The sequence below is a fragment of the Lepisma saccharinum genome, chromosome 11 (genome assembly GCF_977018435.1).
Source record: "Lepisma saccharinum chromosome 11, izLepSacc3.1, whole genome shotgun sequence".
Classification (NCBI taxonomy): domain Eukaryota; kingdom Metazoa; phylum Arthropoda; class Insecta; order Zygentoma; family Lepismatidae; genus Lepisma; species Lepisma saccharinum.
In genome coordinates, this window is record NC_139239.1 from 83764647 (window position 1) to 83785765 (window position 21119).

The 21119-nt window shown below is 37.2% G+C and overlaps 1 protein-coding gene across 9 annotated transcripts in view; it reads right to left on the minus strand.

Annotated features, from left to right (window-relative positions):
• Window positions 1-17629: 17629 nt before the first annotated feature.
• LOC145994950 (paired box protein Pax-5-like) overlaps window positions 17630-21119 on the minus strand; it is a 288640-nt gene continuing 285150 nt past the window's right edge. For 8 of the 9 annotated variants that reach the window (XM_083131471.1, XM_083131468.1, XM_083131476.1 and 5 more), the window contains one exon: window positions 17630-20895. In XM_083131471.1, coding sequence (XP_082987597.1) covers window positions 20723-20895 — 173 coding nt within the window. In that variant the 3' untranslated portion in view covers window positions 17630-20722. The remainder of the gene's footprint in view (window positions 20896-21119) is intronic. The other variant, XM_083131472.1, reaches the window with a different exon arrangement.

Consider the following 21119-nt stretch of genomic DNA (forward strand, 5'->3'; position numbering starts at 1 on the left):
CGAAGAGGAAACAAACATCTGGCCAGCCGTTTATGTGTTACTAGAAGATAAAAATATATCTACATATAGACCTATGCATTCCAGGTCGCAAGAGAAGAAAACAGTATATTGAAACCGACAGGCGTATAAAAACAATTTTAGACAAAAATGTTGAAACCGAAGATTTATTTCGTTGCCTCAATTCTCTGTCGTACGTTTCAAAGTTTGATTGAAGATCGTTCTGAAAAGTTGACGAAGCTGTAATAGAAGCTGCTGATAGAAGAACCTTTAAACCATCTTCGAGTATTAATCCATACGTTATCCAGTCCCAAGTCTGGAAAGAAAAGTGCGAGGGAAGGTTCTTATTGATAATCATACTGTGCGCTAATCCCACTAACACCTGAGATCCTATGCGTTAGTCCCACGAAATCTTGCTGTGCGCTGATCGCACGTGCGCTCCTCCCATGTAATCAACGGAACTGCGTGAAGTGGGGGAAAGGAACTGAAGTTACCAGCCTTCCCAGCAGCGTCTACTGCTTCGCTCTGGCTACTTGATTTCCCTCGCTTCTCTGACGCTATGCGCGGCTTGCTCCACGGTTAGCTGGGACAGGGTATAGGTAGATGCCTTCAAGATCTAAATTAGTATTGTATTTGAGCAAAATTGAGCAAAGGGAGAGGACGAAAATTCGTTTCCTTCATGTTGTCAGAGCCACAAATTTCCTGCCTACACGACTGTTTCAAAGATTAATAATCAGTAGAGCCCGGAAGTTTGGCAAAATGCCTCTTTTTATCTACTGGATATATTGATAAAATTTTTCCGGATATACGTTTTTTATGTTGTTTCGAATGTTTTAGAAGCCTTTTCATTTTGCCTATTTTGCCTATTTGGGACCCCACTGCCTATTTTTAATTATAATGCCTTTTTTTGCCTTTTTCAATTAAATTGGACCATTTTCTTTTAAAAAAAACTGTGTATATAAATTATTTTTCTCCCAAAAAACGTTGTTGGCATTTATTTTTCTTCCGTTTATTATGTGAATAATTTTCGCTTTATTTAAGTAATATTGAACTCACGCATGTTTCAACATTGCTGAAGGAGAAAAGTGTGAGAGAAAAGTATTTCATGCTGAGTTAGGATATTCCCTTTCGGTTAACATTTCCTTGTGCATGATTGACTGCTGAAAACCTGTTGCAGAACATCTGCACAATTACGTCATCACGTCCAGCGTCCATGTCAGGACGTTATTGACAAGAAACAGCACTAATGCCCAAGGGCCTTTGCATGCATTCCAAAATCAAGTTCTCTATCTTTAGTTTAGTTCTGCACTTTGGAAGGAAACGATCGTGTATTTGTCATCATGCCGAAATTTAGTGTGCCATTAAGTGGTAAGTTACATGGTTACGTGCGTGAATTTGGTGAAAATTGAAATGCTCTTCCCAATGTAGATTTTAACATTTTGCCAGAAATTATAGATAAAAGTAAGCGACTTCCAAATGTGCCTTTTTTTTTTGTTTATTTTGCCTTTTTTTAATTTGTAGTGCCTATTTTCCACATTATAAATGCCTTTTTGCCTGCCTATTTTAACGAAAATAAATGCCTGAACTTCCGGGCTCTAATAATCAGAATTCTCGGCAATTTTAGGGTACAGTCACGGACAGTGCTGGGTTGTAACAATTCCATTGAAAGTCAATGCATTCATTACAACCCAGAACTGTCCATGACTGTACAAAGCAATCTATAAATTGGCCATAAAATCTTCGAAATGTAGGTGTGTGGTTGGGCAGGGTAAAGGCAAAATGGGGTTGACCCGATCAACTGCTGTATTTTATCTGTTGAAATTTTCACAACAGCTACATACGTACTTTGGTGGACTTTTCTGGTAATGCATTTGGAACGAATCAATCAAATCATGAGCCTCCTCGATGGTGTAGTGGTAACGCCGTCGCCTTGCAAACAAGAGATGCCATGTTCGATACCTTCTACAGGCACATAATGGTTCGGATCTCACTTCAAACTGTAGTTCCAGTCTCGATTAGCCTTTCTGTACATAAAGTGGACTTAAAACAAAAATTCGAACAAACTCGGTCAAAGCGTTTCAATATAATAGTCCTATAATCTACCGTAACAAAACTTGGGGAACATTTGGTACGGTTGATGGGTGGAAAATAGATTTCTCACTGTACAGCTATTTGAAATTTCGACTTAAAAGTTTATGTATTTTGTTTGTGATTTTTCTGATTACTGGTACGAATATAAGTCATTATTAACGTAAGGAATCTTCATTGATTGATTTCCTTTATTTTACTTGGCTTTTTGTGCCACTTTTGGCTAATTTGCGAAGATGGGGATGAGTGATGGCATGATGAAATTGATGAGTGGACACTCACAAACATTCATGCCCAGGCCGGGATTTGAACCCAGGATCCTGGCGTCGTAGCGCGATGTGCTAACCACTTCGCCACGGGACGCCATAAGGAATCTTAAATGATTTGGATTTTTTTGTTTTTTTGTTTTCTAAAACATAACATATATAGGTATCTATGTAAGATAGTAAATGATCTCGTTAGATTATGGATTGCTACTTTAGATGCGATAATTTGAAATCCGTTTTTGAATCGACTTTAAATTGAAAGCTGCACAGTACAGAAGTATTTATTACAAAATTAGCTGGTCTCATTTCTTTAGTTTGTGTTTTATTGTGCTTAACACAATTGACTGTTGCCTGCATCTATAGAAAAGTTGCATTCCTGAAAAAGTTACAATTCTTCCGTTAATATTTTTTTGGTGACTCTTAACTAACTTGGTCTTCATGGCCGTTGAGGACGCTGCACCAAGCCGAAACCATTCCCACTCCTTGTTCCGTTGTCAGCCCTAAACCTCATAAAGTCGGAGTTAACAGCGGATCTAATTGCCGTCGTTAATCGAGAAACCTAGATGGCAGCAGCGGTGGCAACTTTGCACCTCGATCTACAGAAATTCATCTTGTCTTATTTACTCGAGGCCTTTAATGAGATCCGAGGCTGATGCGATCTCGTTGCAGGCGAAAGGAGGGGAAAGAATCAGGGAGGAGGGGGGCAAACAAGAAACGCGAGTGCGGAAGCTCGTTTCACGGTGATCTTAACTTGGCCGAAGACGCTCAGTCTTTTGTTTATTTTGTAACTTCTTGCCCCACAACCTTATTTGCTAACAGCCTTCCAGAAACGCCGGCTTCTCTCTTCATTCGGTCGCCGGGAGATGCCTCTGAAGTATGGGCTATGAAATTGGATCCGAGAATGCATGTGGCAGTCCTTTAGATGCTCCCTCTAAACGAGATGTTGCTTCTACAAACGTACTACGTTCTTTGCTGGAAAGTAACAGAATAAATCAGTAGTGCCAACGTGTGCGATACCACAAATTGTGGTTAGTGGTTTCCTAACCTTCGTGTAATTTTGAAGGGAATCAAGTTTTTGTGTTGCCAGCTTGGCAAATTTAAAGAGCAAGCTTAATGAGTTTGGTGCAACTGCACATTGTATTGAAGAGCAACTTAATGAGAAAGTAATAGGAAAAATACATTTTTGCAATTTGTATAAACATAATTTCGGAAAATGATCAAGTATACAAAAATAAGTATTGTATTAAAGTGTTCTATTCAAGGACATCTGCAGGATTTCTCCCAGCTAGGAGCAAGCAAGGTACGACGCACGTTTGTCCCTATATTGGCATTGTCCCCTCAATAAGCATTGCTTCAGTTTGAAGTTATCATGTTCCTTCAACGCGCTTGCAATAATTTATATATTTTACTGTGAATGAAATATGTAATTTTTGGATTTTAATTTTCCAGGGGAAGCAGGGGTGCCTACCCCTGCTTCCCCTGGAAAATTAAAAAGGGAGGATTTTGGCGCAGGTTGCGCCATCGAGATTTTTGGCGGATTTTTTTCCTTAAAATAGTATAAAATGTAACATTTAATCTTTTTACAACATATATGTAAAAATTTTACACCTTAAATACACCATATTTAATCCATTAGACGAAGAAAAGAAAGTGTTTAAGGGTATTATCGAAAGGGGGGAGGTGAAGAAATATCCAACTCTTACATATTTGGCCTTAATTGACACGTGGGTGGGATTCTAAATTAATTTTTTGGAGGAGGCAATATCATCCACTCTTCAATATCAACAGTAAGTATAAAATTGGCATGGAAATTTTGGTGGTAGGATTGAGTATTAATTTTAAAGGGGGAGAAAGGAAGCTCTTGATAAAGTGTTACATTTTAGATTGTCAAGAAATTTCTGTAGTGGAGAGATAGTTCGAACATTAAATTTTGGAGTCTGCATTTAGCGATATGGTATTAACACGTTTTCGACCCCGAACGTGCCAAAGTAGAAGCTGGAAAAGAGTAAATATCTCGGAATCCTAAGAAAGTATTGACACCCCATGAAATTAATATTCTTGAAAGCCTGTAAAGAAATGAATGTAAAAATCGCTTCGCTCTCAATGCTCTGTTGCTAGGATGCATGTTTGGCGCTTTAATGAGATGAATGGGAAATTTGTATACTATAACTGCATTACAAGACAAGCGATATTTTACATATTCTCAATTATGATGAACAATTTTAGGGGTGGTCATGAGTGATGGGCACCTCTGTTTAGGGAGGAGGGGCAGATCAAGTATAGTGTTCAGTAAAGATAAGAAAAAGTTACTTTCGGTAGACACGCTGTCGTAATAAATACTTTGTGGGGATTACGATATGGTTTGAAGGCGCGAATGATATGATTTGTGGGGGACGCATGACATGATTTGGGGGGGATGCGCCATTGGCCTTGGGGGGATGGGCACCCCTGAGGGAGAGGGACGTGGCACCCCTTTGCCTTCTCTTCTGAACGTCCATGGTTGTATTCTTGTATTGTATTTATGTCATTTCGCATCGATTTTCTGCTACTTTTTGCCAATAGCAACGATATAAAGAATTCTAAAGTTTTAAATAAGACAGTAGGCTATATCTTCGAAGCATTACTTCTTTTTCTTGGCAAAGTTTATTTTCAATTTCACATTTTTTTTCTCCTGAGATAACCTGATCGTAACTTGGCATGAAGTTTAAGGTGCGATGCGGATCATTACGTTTCCTCATCAAGAATCGAATCTCTGACACCATGATTACAAGTGTTTAGCATATCGACTTCGGGAAATATTAAAAAGTTTTATGTGTTTATGCGTAAGTTGTATGTGGATAAGAGAGATAATGTTGCAAGTGGAAGATTCATAATGGTAGTAACTTGTATGTACTCTTGTCAGGATACATTTCCCTTATTTTTATATGGAGAAAACCGCTAGTCTCCCTCTGGGTGAAATTTATATTGCACTCAACTGCATCCATTTTATGTAGGAATTACAATGCAAGTTGTCTGTATAGAAGCTTGTATGTAGCTGTGCATAGTCCTGTATGTATAGTCCTTGGGCAAAGTGAACGATATCAACCCCTGCTTGCTTAGAGCGCAAATTTCTCGGATTGTAAAGGATAAAATGAGTGCATTTATCCTAGATGTATTTTTCCTCGTCCAAGGTTAAATATAAGGTAATAACTACTGAAGTAAATATATTGAGCCCCCTAGCTCTTACCGCAACGTTCCAGGTGGCAAACAATTTGGATTATGTTCTGTGTACATTGAAGGTTAAAATCAAGTGGCTGTCTTCTTTAACCACAAGCAAATATCATGATACGAATAGCACGAGTTTTTCTTCCAATTTCCTACTTAACGTTCAACTTAATAATATGTGGGGAACAATTTTAGTGATACTTCTTACATTGTAATGGCTAAAAATAAGAACAATTCCATACATTTATTTGAAGGGATGAGAGGTTTATTGGTCCGTTGTCAATGCCACGTCATTATTATGAGCATGAGAAGCACTACTCATACCTAAAGTGCAACTTGCAAGGTGTCAAATAGTTTTACTAAGCTTCTTTACAACGAGGTTTCACAAATTCCCAATGGAGGGGGAGGAAATAAGTAAGTGAATGAGTGTTTTAAGTCCACTTTATGCACAGTAAGGCTAATCGAGACTGGACCTACAGTTTAAAGTGGGAACCGAACCACTATGTGACTCCGAAGGTATCGAACCCGTAACCCCTTGATTATAAGGAGAGAAAGGTTACCACTACGCCATCGTGGAGGCCCAAGTGTGGGATAAGTTAGCAGAAAACTGATTTGGTGTAGCTGACATTCTGATTTTGATCTGCAATTCTTGAGAAATCTGTAGGTCAAGTATGGCTTGAAAAGTATATCAATGGAAAACTTTTAAAATTTGTATCTGAAAGTGATAATGATAATAATAATATTAATAATAATATAGCCGGCCCCCGTGGCGGAGTGGTTAGCACATCGCGCTACGACGCCAGAGGTACCGGGTTCGAATCCCGGCCTGGGCATGGATGTTTGTGAGTGTCCATTCATCAATTTCATCATGTCATCACACATCCCCATCTTCGCCAACTATCCAAATGTGGCACAAAAGCGAAGTAAAATAAAGCAAATCAATCAATCAATCAATTAATAATAATATAATCGACCGGCGTGTTTCCGTCTCGAGGGCTGCTCTTTCAACAGGTCCTTGTCTGAATGATTATTACAATGCAAAAATGTAATATAAAAATAAACGTTTTGTAGTGTGCATGTAATATGTACACTATAAACGTTATTGATTTCAGATATCCTTTTTATCACAACCAGTTACTAAAAATTTGTGTGTTTAGAGAAAGAATTGCAATGACAGGAAAATTTTGTCCTAAAATGAGCTTCGTAACAAAATTTATCAAAATCGGATTATCTAAACAAAACGGGTTGTGGCTCCCATATCCCAAAATGACCTCTGAAATGCATTCTGCCGATTCCTACAACGCTCAATGTCACTAATTAGCAATAAATAAGAAGCACGTTTTCATATTTTTACATAAAAATGTAGATATTGCTTAAAATCGTTACTTAATATGTGCTCTGCACCAGAATGTGAACTTGACCTAAGCGGCTGGCGAGTGGTCTGAAGTGGTTTGAAGTATAACATATTCAGCAGGCGCCAGGTGATAATGTGATGATGATATGCATGGAATAATCTGATTTCAGATTTTTTAATGTGCGACTCTAGCAATTCTTCAAACTGTTGTTCAATCCTCTTCCATGAGTTTCCAAAAGAGTTCTGGAGGAGGCTTCGTACCGTTCTCTTCAGTCTGTCTATAAAGTGTCTCAACCTTAAAAGTCAGTATGGAAGTAAATGGAGTACTTCCCTCTCTCTCTAATACATGGGTTTTGCCAATAGCTCTGTCCTTCTCTACTACCGCTGCGTTGCTAGATGTTACATTTACAAAACGTAAAAGTAAAAAATTTCAAACAGTGAAATCATTATCCTGTAGAGTTTTTTATGCTCTATTTACTGACGGCATTATATACTAACCTGTCATAAATTCATGTGATCTGAGTTTTTCATAATTATGTAATTTTGCAAAACGCTTAATTTTTTTCTAGTAAATACTTCAAAAGCCATAAATATCAAACCGCTTGAACAACTTCGCCAGTTTTCTTCTACGGGATCTATGATGTTTGTAGATATGATATTCTTCGCCTGAGTGAATTAATTTGCTTACGAGGAGAGTTATATATATATATATATATATATATATATATATATATATATATATATATATATATATATATATATACACACACACATTGAAAAAGTTGGTTAGTGAGAAACTTTTCGGTTTGTCGCGATACACATGTAGACCAAACGAGAAAAGTGTTGACCATTGTTTGAAGTTATTTTTAGAATGCATTGTTACTCCACAGCACCCTTATTTATTCCGCAATCGTAGCTTGTTTATGCGGGCTGTCTCGCGTATCAAATTCATTGCCCGCCACCAAGGTTACAATTCAGTTGCAGGCAGGTGCCCCGGTTTTTAGGAAGTGCAGTGTGCTATATTTTCCGTAAAAAATGTATCTTAATGTTTGTTTTCGCATTTATTTAATTCTGTTTATGTCAAGGATACAACATTCAACGAAAGAAGTAACAATAGTTGCGTCGTGTATTACACATATAATGCAAATGTAAAATGGTAAATAGTTACGTCAAAATATAAACATTTACATGCAAATCTTGAGGTAACTATCGTTTGTTTTTTCCAAAATGCATCAAATACATAGATTTTGATGATTTCCTATACGATATTAAGGATAATGAAGTAAATTTGTCGCAATCATTAGCGATTAACAGCAACTCGATGCGACTCCGTTTGTTGATCTGGCAACGCAGCGCTCCATTTAACCCATACTGACTTTTAAGGTTGAGACGCTCTATAGTCCTGACTTTACTTGCGTTTCTTCTTTCCTTTATTCAACATTTGTTCGCAAAATTCTCTCACTTTTATTTTCAAAAAGCATCGTAATATCTCTCTTCATGGACCTAAAAAAGACGCTTGACTATACAAATGGGCCTGTTCTGCTATTTTCAACAGAGGTAGTACCAGCGTTGTGTGAACTCAGGAACAATCTCTTCTGTAGCAACGAAAGCAAGCAGCGACTGACAAACCATTCCATGGTGACTGGCACACCAACTAGCCGCTGCTTGCTATTGCAGCTATACCAGCGGGTCGCCTGAACAACCGAAAAATAATCCCTTTAAGCCCGAAAGTGAAATTTTCGCAGTTAATCCGCATCGCGGTTGTTACTCTCGCGCTTATTCCCTCGCGGTTATTCCGTTCGCGTTTAATCCGTTTCGCTGTTATTCCTCTCGCGGTTATTCCGGTATGCAATTTTGGTTTCGCGATTTTCGGTTGTTCCTTTCGCGCTTATTCCACTTCGCTCTTAATTCATTTGCGCTTATTCCTTCGAGGTTGTTCCGTTCGCGCTTAATCCGTTTCGCGGTTAAACTTTTCGCGCTTGTTCCTTCGCGTTTATTTCGTTCGCGCTTGTTTCGTTTCGCTCTTGTTCCTTTCGCGCTTAATCCTGTGTTACGTTTCGCGCTTAATCCCTTTCGCGGTTATTCCACCGCTCCATACCAGCAAGTAGCCAGCAGCTTCGAATCTTAAAACAGTAAAATTGAAGATTTACACACTTCCTTCAAAAGCTAGTTGATGTAAAATGAAGACAATTGAAACCCGCAAGATATGCTAAAATCTTCTACTAGAAGAATAAAGAACAAAACTTACTGTGGTTACCTAACTGTCTGTGACGTAAATAGGACCCCCGCAAACTCCAAGAGAGAAACCAGAATGTCCAGAGACTGAGAAGAGAATGACAAATTGAAAAATACTGAATTGATACATTAAATCATTTGTCGTCATTACAGGCAGATGCTCATTTTGAACATTTCGGGCGCTATCGTGTTTGATTAATATCTGTGCGCATACAGATTCGTTGATGTAATTATCGCTGCGTAACTCAACCATTAGGTTAACCGCAAGAGGAATGATTATGGAAAAGTACAGGGTGTTTCAGTAGATTTGACCTGATTTCAATCTTTATTTTGAAAAAAGTACTACAACAGATACAAACTTACACAAGGTAGCTACCGTTGGAATGAGGAAGGTTCAAAGTTTATTTTAGTATGTTTTCAATATGGCCACCTGCAGTTCGGCGACACGACAAAGGCGAACACAAATGTTGTGAAAAACACGTTTCAACGTTTCCTTCGAAATGGTTTTGGTTGTCCTCCTGACTTCATCTTGCAGTTCATGGATAGTTCTCGGGACAGATTAAAAACGTATTGTTTCAGGTATTCCCACAAGTAAAATCCGCATGGATTTAAGTCTGGACTTGTGGGAGGCCACGACAAGCCACAGTTGAGCATTTTAGGACTTCGATTCGAAATGACAGGATGTCGGAAGTGGTTGTTCAGAACTACTACTGTGGTGTGCAGCCTAGCCCCATCTTGTTGAAGACACTGTCTTCATATTAGAATACGTTTGCGTCGCAGTTCAGGGATGAAAAAGGTATTGAGCATTTTCAGGTAATTCTCAGATGTGACGTACTCCTTAAAAAAAGGGGGGCCAATGACACTATGTCTTGAAATTGCACACTAGACAAGATTGACTTTTGAAACTCATGCGGGTTCTCAGTATCACAAATCAGAATGTTTTGTTCATTCACTTCCCTGTTACTTGCCCACAAATTTTCCAGCACAAAATGACATTCTTCCACAACATCAGAAAATTCATGCGCAAAGTCCAGACGTTTCTGCAGAGTAGGAAATATTGACAAACTTGTTGTTTTCCTGGAACATTCTAATAGTCTGGAGGGGAGTAATTTTTGTGCATTTATATCGTCCTGTTTTGTACCTTGTTACATTTGTACTTGGTGCAGAGTCTGAAGAAGACCTTGCTAGAAGGTTGAAACGTTACGTTTAGTTTATGTTTCATAATAAAATAAATTTCTGCCTTGGTCAGCATATTGAGTTTTTCATATCATGGAAACAATGCTTAATGGTGTTATGACTGAAGAAACGCAAAAAAACTTCAATCAAGGTTAACGGTTGAATCTGTTGTCTTTGTAAAATACCACAGAATCGAGTGCATTTAAGCAGAACGCAGGAGGGGAAACTGAAGACAATGAGGAGCTAAGCAGTTGTGGATAGTGAGAGTTTGAAAAGAAGAGAGGAAGTGGTTGATGCTCACGGATGTGAAGTGCAAGAGGATCACTATTTTGATCTTGCAGAACATTTTAGATAATATTGATGTACTGTAAAATGTAATAAGTAAAGACAAAACCTTCTCTTTCGAGTACAACTCTGAAAATAAGATCGGTATTGTGCTATGGAACAATATAAATGTGTAGATCGACTACATTACGCCTCTTTCGAAACTTCTTTGGTGATGCAAATGAGGAAACAAAACGACAATAACAAGAATTGTCCAAGGCTCGGTATGAATTACGAGTATAACAAAAAGAAATGCGTGTTTAACACATCTAAACCTAGACGGAAAGTTTCTTCCCATCCTCGTTTTATTTTATTCATTTCATTTTGTTCAAATTCCAACCTACCACACAATTTTATTGATATTTTTGTCGTTCAACATGGTTGTATGCCCGAATTTATTCATTTATTGTCATATTTGTTCATAGCTACTAGGGCTCTCGCGTAGCCAAATACTTAAAAAGAAAATCATTGTTGACCCAACATCGTGAGGACAATTGGGGAACTACTTGAAAAGAAGTAGCAGGCTCTGGTCTCGAAACTCAAAAAACAGCGGCGATGGGACGCAATGCACGGAAGACGAGTCAGCCAACGAAAATGCCCGTTGGCACGCCATTGTTCTCGATGTGCTGTTGCGCCACGAAGTTTACTTAATTTATATCTACTAACAGCATTTTATTGTTTCCTTACTGTTCTATATCATAACATGAAATTTCGAATATACTTATGCATGCTCAAATGGCAACTGTGGCCAAGTGGATAACAAGCTATGAAGTTTATTTGTTATTTTGCTTATCCACATTGGTTCACATATATGTTTTATAGTGAAGTTTCATTCCGTGTGCCGACCTCTGTGTGGCAGTGGTTAGCACCGCGCGCTACCACGCCAGAAGTCCTGGGTTCGAATTCCAGCTTGAGCATGAGTGTTCTTGTGATTGCTTCTTCATCAATTTCATCATATCATCACCTTCGCGATTAGTCAAAAATGGCAGAAATGCGAAGTAAAATAAACCACATCAATCAATCAATCAATCTAGACCTCGGATTTTTAAGTTCTAAAAAGTAAGCTTTTAGGTTCCTAAAATAAGCTCTAAAAATCCTAAAATAGGTTCGAAAAACCCTAAAATAGGTCCTAAAAATCTTACGTCAGGCTCGAGAAATCCTGAAGTAGGTTAAAAAAAAACCAAAATAGTTCAAAATTCCTGAAAAATACTGATTAGGTATAGTCACCCGCAATGAAAATGGAACATCAATATCCTGAAATACGCACTATCTTGCATAACGTTATATGTGTTGCCTAACTCTACGGCGATGGCATAACTTACCTTTGGAAATTTGCTATTAAAATCCACCCTTCGCCGTATAGTTAGGCAACAATCGTTTTTCATGTTGTGCACATTCAAACTCCGCAAACAAAAACATAGTGAGTGGTGCAGACTTCAATGCTGAAATGTTAGTTTGCAAGGCGTGAATGCCACAAAGCACCGAATTGACGCAAAGTGAGCAAGACCACGTTGATCAGAAGTTTGCACTTTGGACTGTACAGGTAATTGTGGCACCAGACATTTTGCTTTGTTTAGAGCTTTGACAAATCACCATGGATTGGAGGAAGGGAAATCGACATAGAGTACGTTTCAAACACGTTCATTGAATTTTTTCGTGACCAAACGAAGTAAATGGCTGTGTATGACATAAAAATCCTGTAAAACCTTTAAAGATATATAAAAATCTAAAAAAGGCTTGATTTAGGTGCATAAACCTAAAATAGGTTCTAACAAGCAAAATAGGTTTTTTAGGCACCATAAAACTTCAACAGTTGTTTCGTCTTTTAACGAAACGCTGACATAACTTATTATTTTTTACATTCCTGTAAAGGAAGAAATAGATTAAAACCCCCAAACTCCGAGGTCTAGTAATGACATAACACTCACTCTGCTATTTCGCATAGGATAGACTTGGGCGAAGATGCATTGTCGTGCGTTTCATGAGGTTGAAATCAGTCTTTCAGTTGTTCTTTTAGGTATATTGTTCCAGTGTGTACATAAGAATTTACTTTTACCATTTCATTACGAACTGTGCGTGTCACAGGGGAGTGGAGGTCATAAGCTCTCCATTTGATCCGGATGAATAATGTCAATGTAGAAAAAAATAGCAAAATATAGAACTCACAAGACTTTCGATAATATTCTGCCCTCCAAAAATCATGACACCTCACTGCAGCAACCGAATAATTCAATTGTCTCTAGAAAGTAGGATTACAGAATTTTAGGTCAGGTTAGAGCCTAGCAGTAGTGCACTGTTATGTTGTTGATTTGGTTTATTTTACTTCTGCAACTTGGCTAATCGCGACGATGAGGATGACCGATGATGTGATGATGGGACGCTAACAAAGAACACTCATGCCCACGCATGGATTCCAACCCGGGACTCTTGTCGTCGCAACGCACTATGCCGCGGAAGCAGGTACGGTGTCATGTTTGCCCTTGTTTATCTTATACGGGTTTGTCCAACTAGGTGATGCTATGTTGATGTTATGATGCTGTGTTGTTTTGCATTAGGGTGTCTCTAGAATTGAAATTAAAAGCGGTAGGTAAATCTCCCCCTCATAACAATTCATTGTCCAACCTCTAGTAAATCTTTAATTTAGTTCCGAGCCGTGGAAAGAATCTACATAATTTTTTTATTAAGGAATATTTTGAAGTAATAATGTATTTTAATTTCAAGTTAATTTTACACTAACATGTCAATCTTCTGCGAGGATATCTTGAAGAATGGGAAGAAAGCGCACCTGGAGATAAGTTGAAGGGAAAGGTAGGAAGCCTCCCCAGGACTCTTTTGGAAACTTGTGGAAAAGGATTAAGCAGCATATGATATGAATGTGTTACAAACTTTGATTTAAACTTATGATTTGCTAAGCTACTTACGGAACAACGGCTCTACTTATGTGTAGACGTAACGTTTGATTACTGTGTAGCTACAGAAATTAAAAGTAACGTGTTGTATACATTTGAATGACAAACATAATGAATGTTAATTGAAAAAAATATATATTTTTCGTGTTATAGATATTGAGTCTTGAGAAATGGAAATAAATAGGCTCGTAAGTTTGAAATAAGGTCTTCTTGCATCGATAAAGAAAAACATATATCAGGTAAAAATATGAAAATAGGGAGCTCGGAAATTCTCTAACCCCCTTTTTCTACATTTTATTCAATTCGGACACTGCTTGTCCAACTTTTTCTTTCTGGAATATTTTTATGGATTTTTAAGTTCGTACACGGAGAGAGTCATATTTTGGGAGTAAGTTGGCTCAAGTATTTCGCTATTTGCGTTAGTAACACTTTATCGAACTTAGAAGAATAATTGAAACGTCACTTGGCACTTGAACATGCATTCATAAGTTCAGAACTGGAGGAGTTATTTTAAGTTACACTTGTAAAACATACACTCCGGAGAACAATCTTTTAGATGGACTAATTGGGACCAGACCTACAGTTTAAAGTAGGACGGGAACCACGATCTACCTGAACCGGACATCGAATTCAGGTCCCCCTAAGTTACAGGGCAACGACGTCACTGCGCCATCGGGTAGGCCATTACAGAGAACAGATGTGCTGCCCTTTTTTTAGTTCACTTTGTGTTTAAAGTCCACTTTATGCACTGAAAAGCTAATCGGAACCGGGCCCACAACTTAAAGTGGAATCCGAACTACTATGCGCCTTCATCGGTTATTGAATCCGGGACCCCTTGATTACAGGGCGAGATGTACTACTTGCGTAAGAAGTTAAATGTACTTATTGTATGACCAAGTAACGGTAATGCATTACTTTTGGGAGCAAAGTAAGTGTAACGTGTTATTTTATCGGGTAACTTACCCAACTCTCAAGTTAGTATCCACTAAACATTTTAGTGTTCGTTAGCGGGCAATAAGGAAGAATAGGCTTCAATAATGATGGTACACAACGCATGGCTTTTGTTCAAAACGTGTAGCGGGTGGCCCGGTCGAAGCAACGGATTGCGGTGAAACTTGGTAGAGATGCTATGGAAACGATGGGCAAGCGATTGCTGATGCCTAGGACTCGGAAGTTGAGGAAAAATCCTTTTCATAAAGTATCCTAAGACGAGGCCCAACATAATATATGTTCATTTTGGGTCATTGTAGGCCAGAAAAAGGTGGGTTTTATTTGTCCTTTTTTGTCTTTTACGGCGTTTTTTGGCTTATTGGTCCTTTTTTAGTCTTTTTTTAGGCCTTAACGTCTCTTTTTTTTTTTTTTTTTTTTGCAACTTCACCTTCTTTCGACTACGTTTTTACTGCCCATTCTAAATTCGAATCATCATCAGTTCATCACCTCTTAAACGTCCTTTCTGTAGTAAAGAAATAAATAAATATATTTGAACCATCCCTGAAACGAGAGAAAAACATTTTTGGACGACTGAAATAGGATCCGAAGTCCTATTTCTGTAACCCTAGTGTGGTTAGGCCAAATATGATTCTTCAAATATGATTTTTCAAATTATGTTAATCTAAAAAATATATAATGTCTGGAAGAAAATGCATTTCATTCATATAGTTTTTTCGCACTGTGTGTTTCATACCACCAGAATTTTGTATTTTTTTTTTAATTCATTAAATATGTAATTAAAACTGAAGTTATTAATTAATTTGGATCACATTTATACGTCCTTTTTTCCGTTTTTAGGTCCTTTTTTTAATATTTTTAGGTCTTTTTATAGGTCATTTTTGGCAATTTATAGGTCTTCAACTTCCGAGCCCTACTGATGACGAAAAAAATAGTTCAAATTTTCATCACCAGATTTTCCACTGGCCCTTAAATTGGTGCACATTAAACAATAACCCCGAAAAAGCTTCGTTTAACCATTGATCATACCGTCTTACGCTTCTAACGGGTCATTCACGTTGAACACTGCTACACTGACATAAATTCAATTACTGGTTGTTGCTACTTCAGCAACTTCAATCTAGTGGTGAAAACTTTATTTTTTTCATCGGCATTCGCTTGCTCATGTTCTCCATAGCTTCTATACCCAGTTTCAGCTCAATCAGTTGCATCGAAAGGGCTCCAGATGGCTCTGGGTAGGGTAATTTTAATTGTGGGCGCCCGGTACATGATTCAGACATACCCAGTGGCGTCTCGTCCCTTGGGGCTTCCGGGGCTTAGCCCCTAAAGAAAAAACGGACGTATTCACGTAATTATCAACCACCATAATGCATAACTATCACACAGTCTTTTAAAAGGCGATTTTTACCCACGTAAATTCATCGTCTGTTGCAATGGATACGACAGCGCTCCTAGCGGCATTGATGTCAATTATCGTTTTCCGGGGCACGTCGCAAAGGAAGGCGTGGCCTACACCCACCTACGCTACAGTGAAGGTCATATGCTAGCAGAGAGAGGAGGGGAGAGTGCAATGGATTTGAGTGCTGATTCGGGGCTAGCTCAGTTGCGTCGCGTTCGATATCGCGTGTTGTTCTGTAGTGTTTTGGTGGCTTTCATGTTTGAGTGAGTTTGGCAGGGTTGATGTTCGAACACAAATTGATGAAGGACATAGGCTGTCAATTACAAGACACAATGAATTTGTCCGGAAAAATAGGCATATATTAAATAGAATTATCGATTGCTTAAAATTCTGTGGTCGACATGAACTTGCTCTACGAGGACATAATGAAAGAGAACAATCTTTAAACAGAGGCATCTTCCCAGATTTATTATCCCTTCATAGAAGAGGGAAAACTAAAGATGGAACTTCGTGTTCTTTATTGTAGTGAAGAGTTGAAAAACATAAGCTCTATCAGTAGATTGCATTCATTTTTTATTTAAAATTATTTAGAGGATACCTTTTCAGAAACAGTGGCAACAGCTGAATCTGAACGATGTTTCAGCACATTGAAGCGTATTAAAACCTGCTTAAGAAATGCAATGGGACAAGACAGACCAAATGCCTTGGCACTTGCTTACAATAGAGATAGAATACATTTCAAACATAGAGGGCTTCAACGAAAAAGTAATAACAAAATTTGCTGAGCAGAAGAACAGGAGTCAACGTTCGTAGAAAGGTATGTTTCACAACAATACCTGTTTCTTTTGTAATCATGTGAATTGTCATTATATTTTAAATTCTTTAAAAAAATAAGTCCAGTTTTGTAGTTTAGAAGAAGATAAATACCCGACTCCCACTCATATTTTTTGGCGTCGTGACTGCGTTATTTGTGAACGATTCTGAAGAAACTTTATCCATAACTTTCTGAGATTAATTTAAGTTATACTATTAAACTAACATTTTATTGTAACTTTACCGAAAAATAAATATATTATGGTGAGTTTAATGTCTATTGATGGTATTCCATCAGCAATTGGTGGAGGCACATAGTGGTTCGGATAACACTTTAAACTGTAGGTCCAGTCCCCAATAGCCTTTCTGTGCACAATGTGGACTTAATACATCAAATCAATCCAATGAATCCAATCCATCAGCAATTTTACACTTGGGATGTAGGTCCGAGCCGACCTCTATATTTTAGTTTCATGAAGAAAACGGCTATGTAAATATGTCGTTTCATTTTCTTATTCATAATTGTATTCAAAGCATTTTTTGTTAGTTGAACCCCTTCTCTTAAAAAGAAAATCTGGGTGTGCCTATGCAACTGGTGACGGGTTTAACATAATGATTTTTTCGTCCGATAATATAACTTACACGAATGAATGATGATACCCGTCGGAGAATCCGTTCTTCCCTCCGCTGCAAGTAATTACCCTGATTCTTCTACCAGCAAATCCATCGATTTTCGTCTGAGAGCTAGCAATGCGATAAACAAATGTGATTTTTAGCATTACAGACCATATTAATTTCCATCACTCGAGCATAATATCAGAAAATGGACAATGGACATGTTAATGTCAATTGGTTATATTGGTAGATAAGGTGGTGTAAAGGAAAACACAAAAGTTTCATTCTTATACAATAACTTTATTACCTAATGACTACATGCAGTCATGATACTTAACCTTTAACGGTGAGGTATCAACCGATAGATCAATGAGTGAGGAAAGGGGAAGGCGGCCATTTTGGCTCCATACAAGAAGCTGAGTAGGTTTGTGGTGGGTGACGGACATCAAGCAAACGGGTTGGGAAGAAGGGTGCACAAGTGGGAACAGTGTAGTTTTGACGAGGCAAGCAAGGGAACGTTTTCGAAAGTATTGATTGTTCTTTCCAAAAATAATATCTCAATTATTCTTACTTAAAAATATTCATTTTAAAGGGCAAACAAATGACATAGAAAAGTATAGAAAAACAAGAGCGAATATGCTCACAAAAGATATTGATACATATCATTCAATTCTTCTTTGGTAAAACTTATTACATCTCTCATAGCTTTCATTATTATATAATAAATAAAAAGTAAACGTCTAAGTACAATGGTGTAACGCATTGATAATTAAAATACACGCACGCATATAAGAATAAAACATACTTTGACTAGGGTTTGTTGTAAACAAATATTATAAGTTGAATAAAACCCTGAATAAATGTATCATTTTCATATAGCTATACCGAACATACCTTGCTGCCTTTACAATACTTTTCATCTAGTACAAACATAACACAACTTATTTAAAAATATTTATAGAGAACTTTCAAATAATTTGGCATTATTTTATGCAATTTACAAGTAAACCTAATGAAATTGACATTTAATTCAAAGAACATATCTTGCTCTTCATGTCAAATAAAATTAATGTAAATTAATTATTTTAATTTTCTCATAACTAAAAATAAACACACAATTTAGCCTCGTCATACACAAAATAATGGTGCAATAGAAACATAAGTCATTGCAACTTTTGTTTGTAGTTAAATGCTTTCTAGTAGTGATCATATTTTATACAAACAACAATAGAGATGGTGTATATTCTTAACTATACACAAAAAAACTTCGAAGTAACTAATAATTAAAAATATGGATTGACAATTCGGTTGAAAACATACAAACAATAATATGGGAAACTTATAAAAATATCAATCATCAATTTTGATACACACGCACGCACACACGCACAGATACACACACGCTACTACATTATAATATTCTACTAGAGTGTGCTGATGAGACTGAAGAAATGATAGAGTACTTAATTTCACATTCTAGGAAATTACAAGGTTTGTAATGTAATGTTTACGCATTCTTTTACATGAAGTTCCGAAGGAGAAGGAATATAATATTACAATATCAATAAATAATTATGGTATCTTTGACAAACTTAAAGATCAATTTAAGCTTTCGAAGAATCTGAAATTTCACACTCACAATATATATACATAGAACTTTGTGTGTCATTTTATGTGACTGTGACCCTTCCTCTTCAAAAGGTCTTATTTTTAAATTGAATTTTATTGCTGCAATTAGCAATGACAATATAAATCGCATATTCATAGAATATTTACATGTGTGTGTGGGGGGGGGAGACAAACGAGATTACAAGTCATCGTATGAGAACCAAAGGAACGTAACTCCAAAAATGCGTATTTCGGTTTTGTTTAAATAAACTCCTCTGGAGAACTATATTTGGAGTCAAATCGACATATCTCGACTTCTAATTCCAAGCAATAAGGTGGAGTCAGAACTCTCCAATTTACTGACTCTTTTTAAGAGTCAGACATTTCCTAAGAATACATTATTTCCTCTCTTCTGTAAATTTGATAAATTTGAGTAACATCCATCTGGTACTCACAGGACGAAGTGCAATTGTCTGTTTTTGAATTGCAGTAAATAACATTACTAAACTTTAATTTAATTTTTGTGTTTGCACCTGTTCACTAGATTCTTATTCTTCTTATTTTTTTTTGCAATATTAGATTCCATCTGATTAGGATATTCTACTGAATTCGTTTCTAGCCTAGAATAAATGGCGATTTTATTAATTTTAAACCAGTTTAAATTCATGTACTTTGACAAGAATTTGTATAGGCAAATAAATTTTACTTGTATCTATATTTCATATAGATATATTTCAGTTTCTCTGATTAGCAAAAAGTAATGGATTTACATATTTCTCCTATTATATCATACGATATCCGACAGAGTGAGTGTTTGTGTGTGTGTGCGTGCGCATATAAAAACACTAAAAAAATTTACTAGTGCACTTGAACCTATACGGTGAAGGTGAACGTGTGTTGGGAGGCTACGTGTACCTTTAAAAAATATAACGTGAACGCATGCAGGTGTTTGGATGTGTACGCGTATGTGTGTTCATGTGAGAGTAAGTGTATCTACAATTGTGCCATTGTACGTACGTTGAACAGATAGAAGTGCAAGTGCATAAGGGAAAAAGAGTCTTTGGTTCATTCTCAAATATTTGCATTTTTAAAATAAAAAATTATTGAACAGATCTTACAACCTAATTTTTTGAAAAGGAGAGAAAAAACTTTGCGAGTTATTTCCATCGATCACAAATATACTTTATATGTTTTTTCTTATTTTTTTTTAAAAAAAGCAAGTCTCATAAGTTAACACATTTTAGCTTATCATGACAATGCTCTTTGTTTCTTTTTACACGGTTAAAGTAGTCCATATTTTGCAGATAAATATCGCTATTCACTGCTTCTGTACATAGATAGATGTTCGAATATCTTTTGTCTTTAAAAAAATGAAAGAGTAAGTATAGCACATAGCACAGGCACTCTCACCGTGAACAGTTTTTACTTAAATGTATTTTGTCGATCACTGATTTAATCTTCTAATTTTTGTTGAAAAAACGAAATCTACCGGTCGTCAATATTTGTATGTTCTCATTTTTGCAAAAAGAAAAATGATCTACGCTATGATACCTGTACTATGTTGCAATTTGTCCTTTTAAATTTATTCGTCTTCATAATCGCCATATTCGCTGCATTCTTCACTATCTATGAGAGAACTTCCTTCCGCTGTGAAACACTTTTGAACACAACACAAAGTCTCACATCTTTGGCTTGATAGCTTTTGAGATCTTGCATATTGCCAGAGGCAGACCAGGTCCTGATCGCTGACTGCAGAGCACTCTACGTCGAGAGTTGGCGCCACTTGTCAGCCGAGAATCGAGTCGGTTTTCATACAAGCACTGCCGGTTGGAGAAGCAGCACTAGCGCCCGAATTTGCCCTGGTGGCGGCTAGTGGTGACCGAGCTTCATCATGGTTACTGCCTCTCGGGGTTGAAGTGGAAGTGTTTGTTTGGCCTGCACCGTAATAATAAGACGATGCTGAAACGAAACAAAATGGACTTTGTAATGCATGCAGCGGAAATGGTGCGTTTTTCATACGCACGGCGAATGTTTAAACCACTAAAACTACTAGGCTACATCCATCAATCTAATAACTCATACAAAATCATGCGTTCCGGACACTTTTGCAAAAAATCGTAAGTCTGTTTAAATCTCTTCACATACTTCCTTCATACAAAGTGTAAAGCCGGAAGGGTTCATGA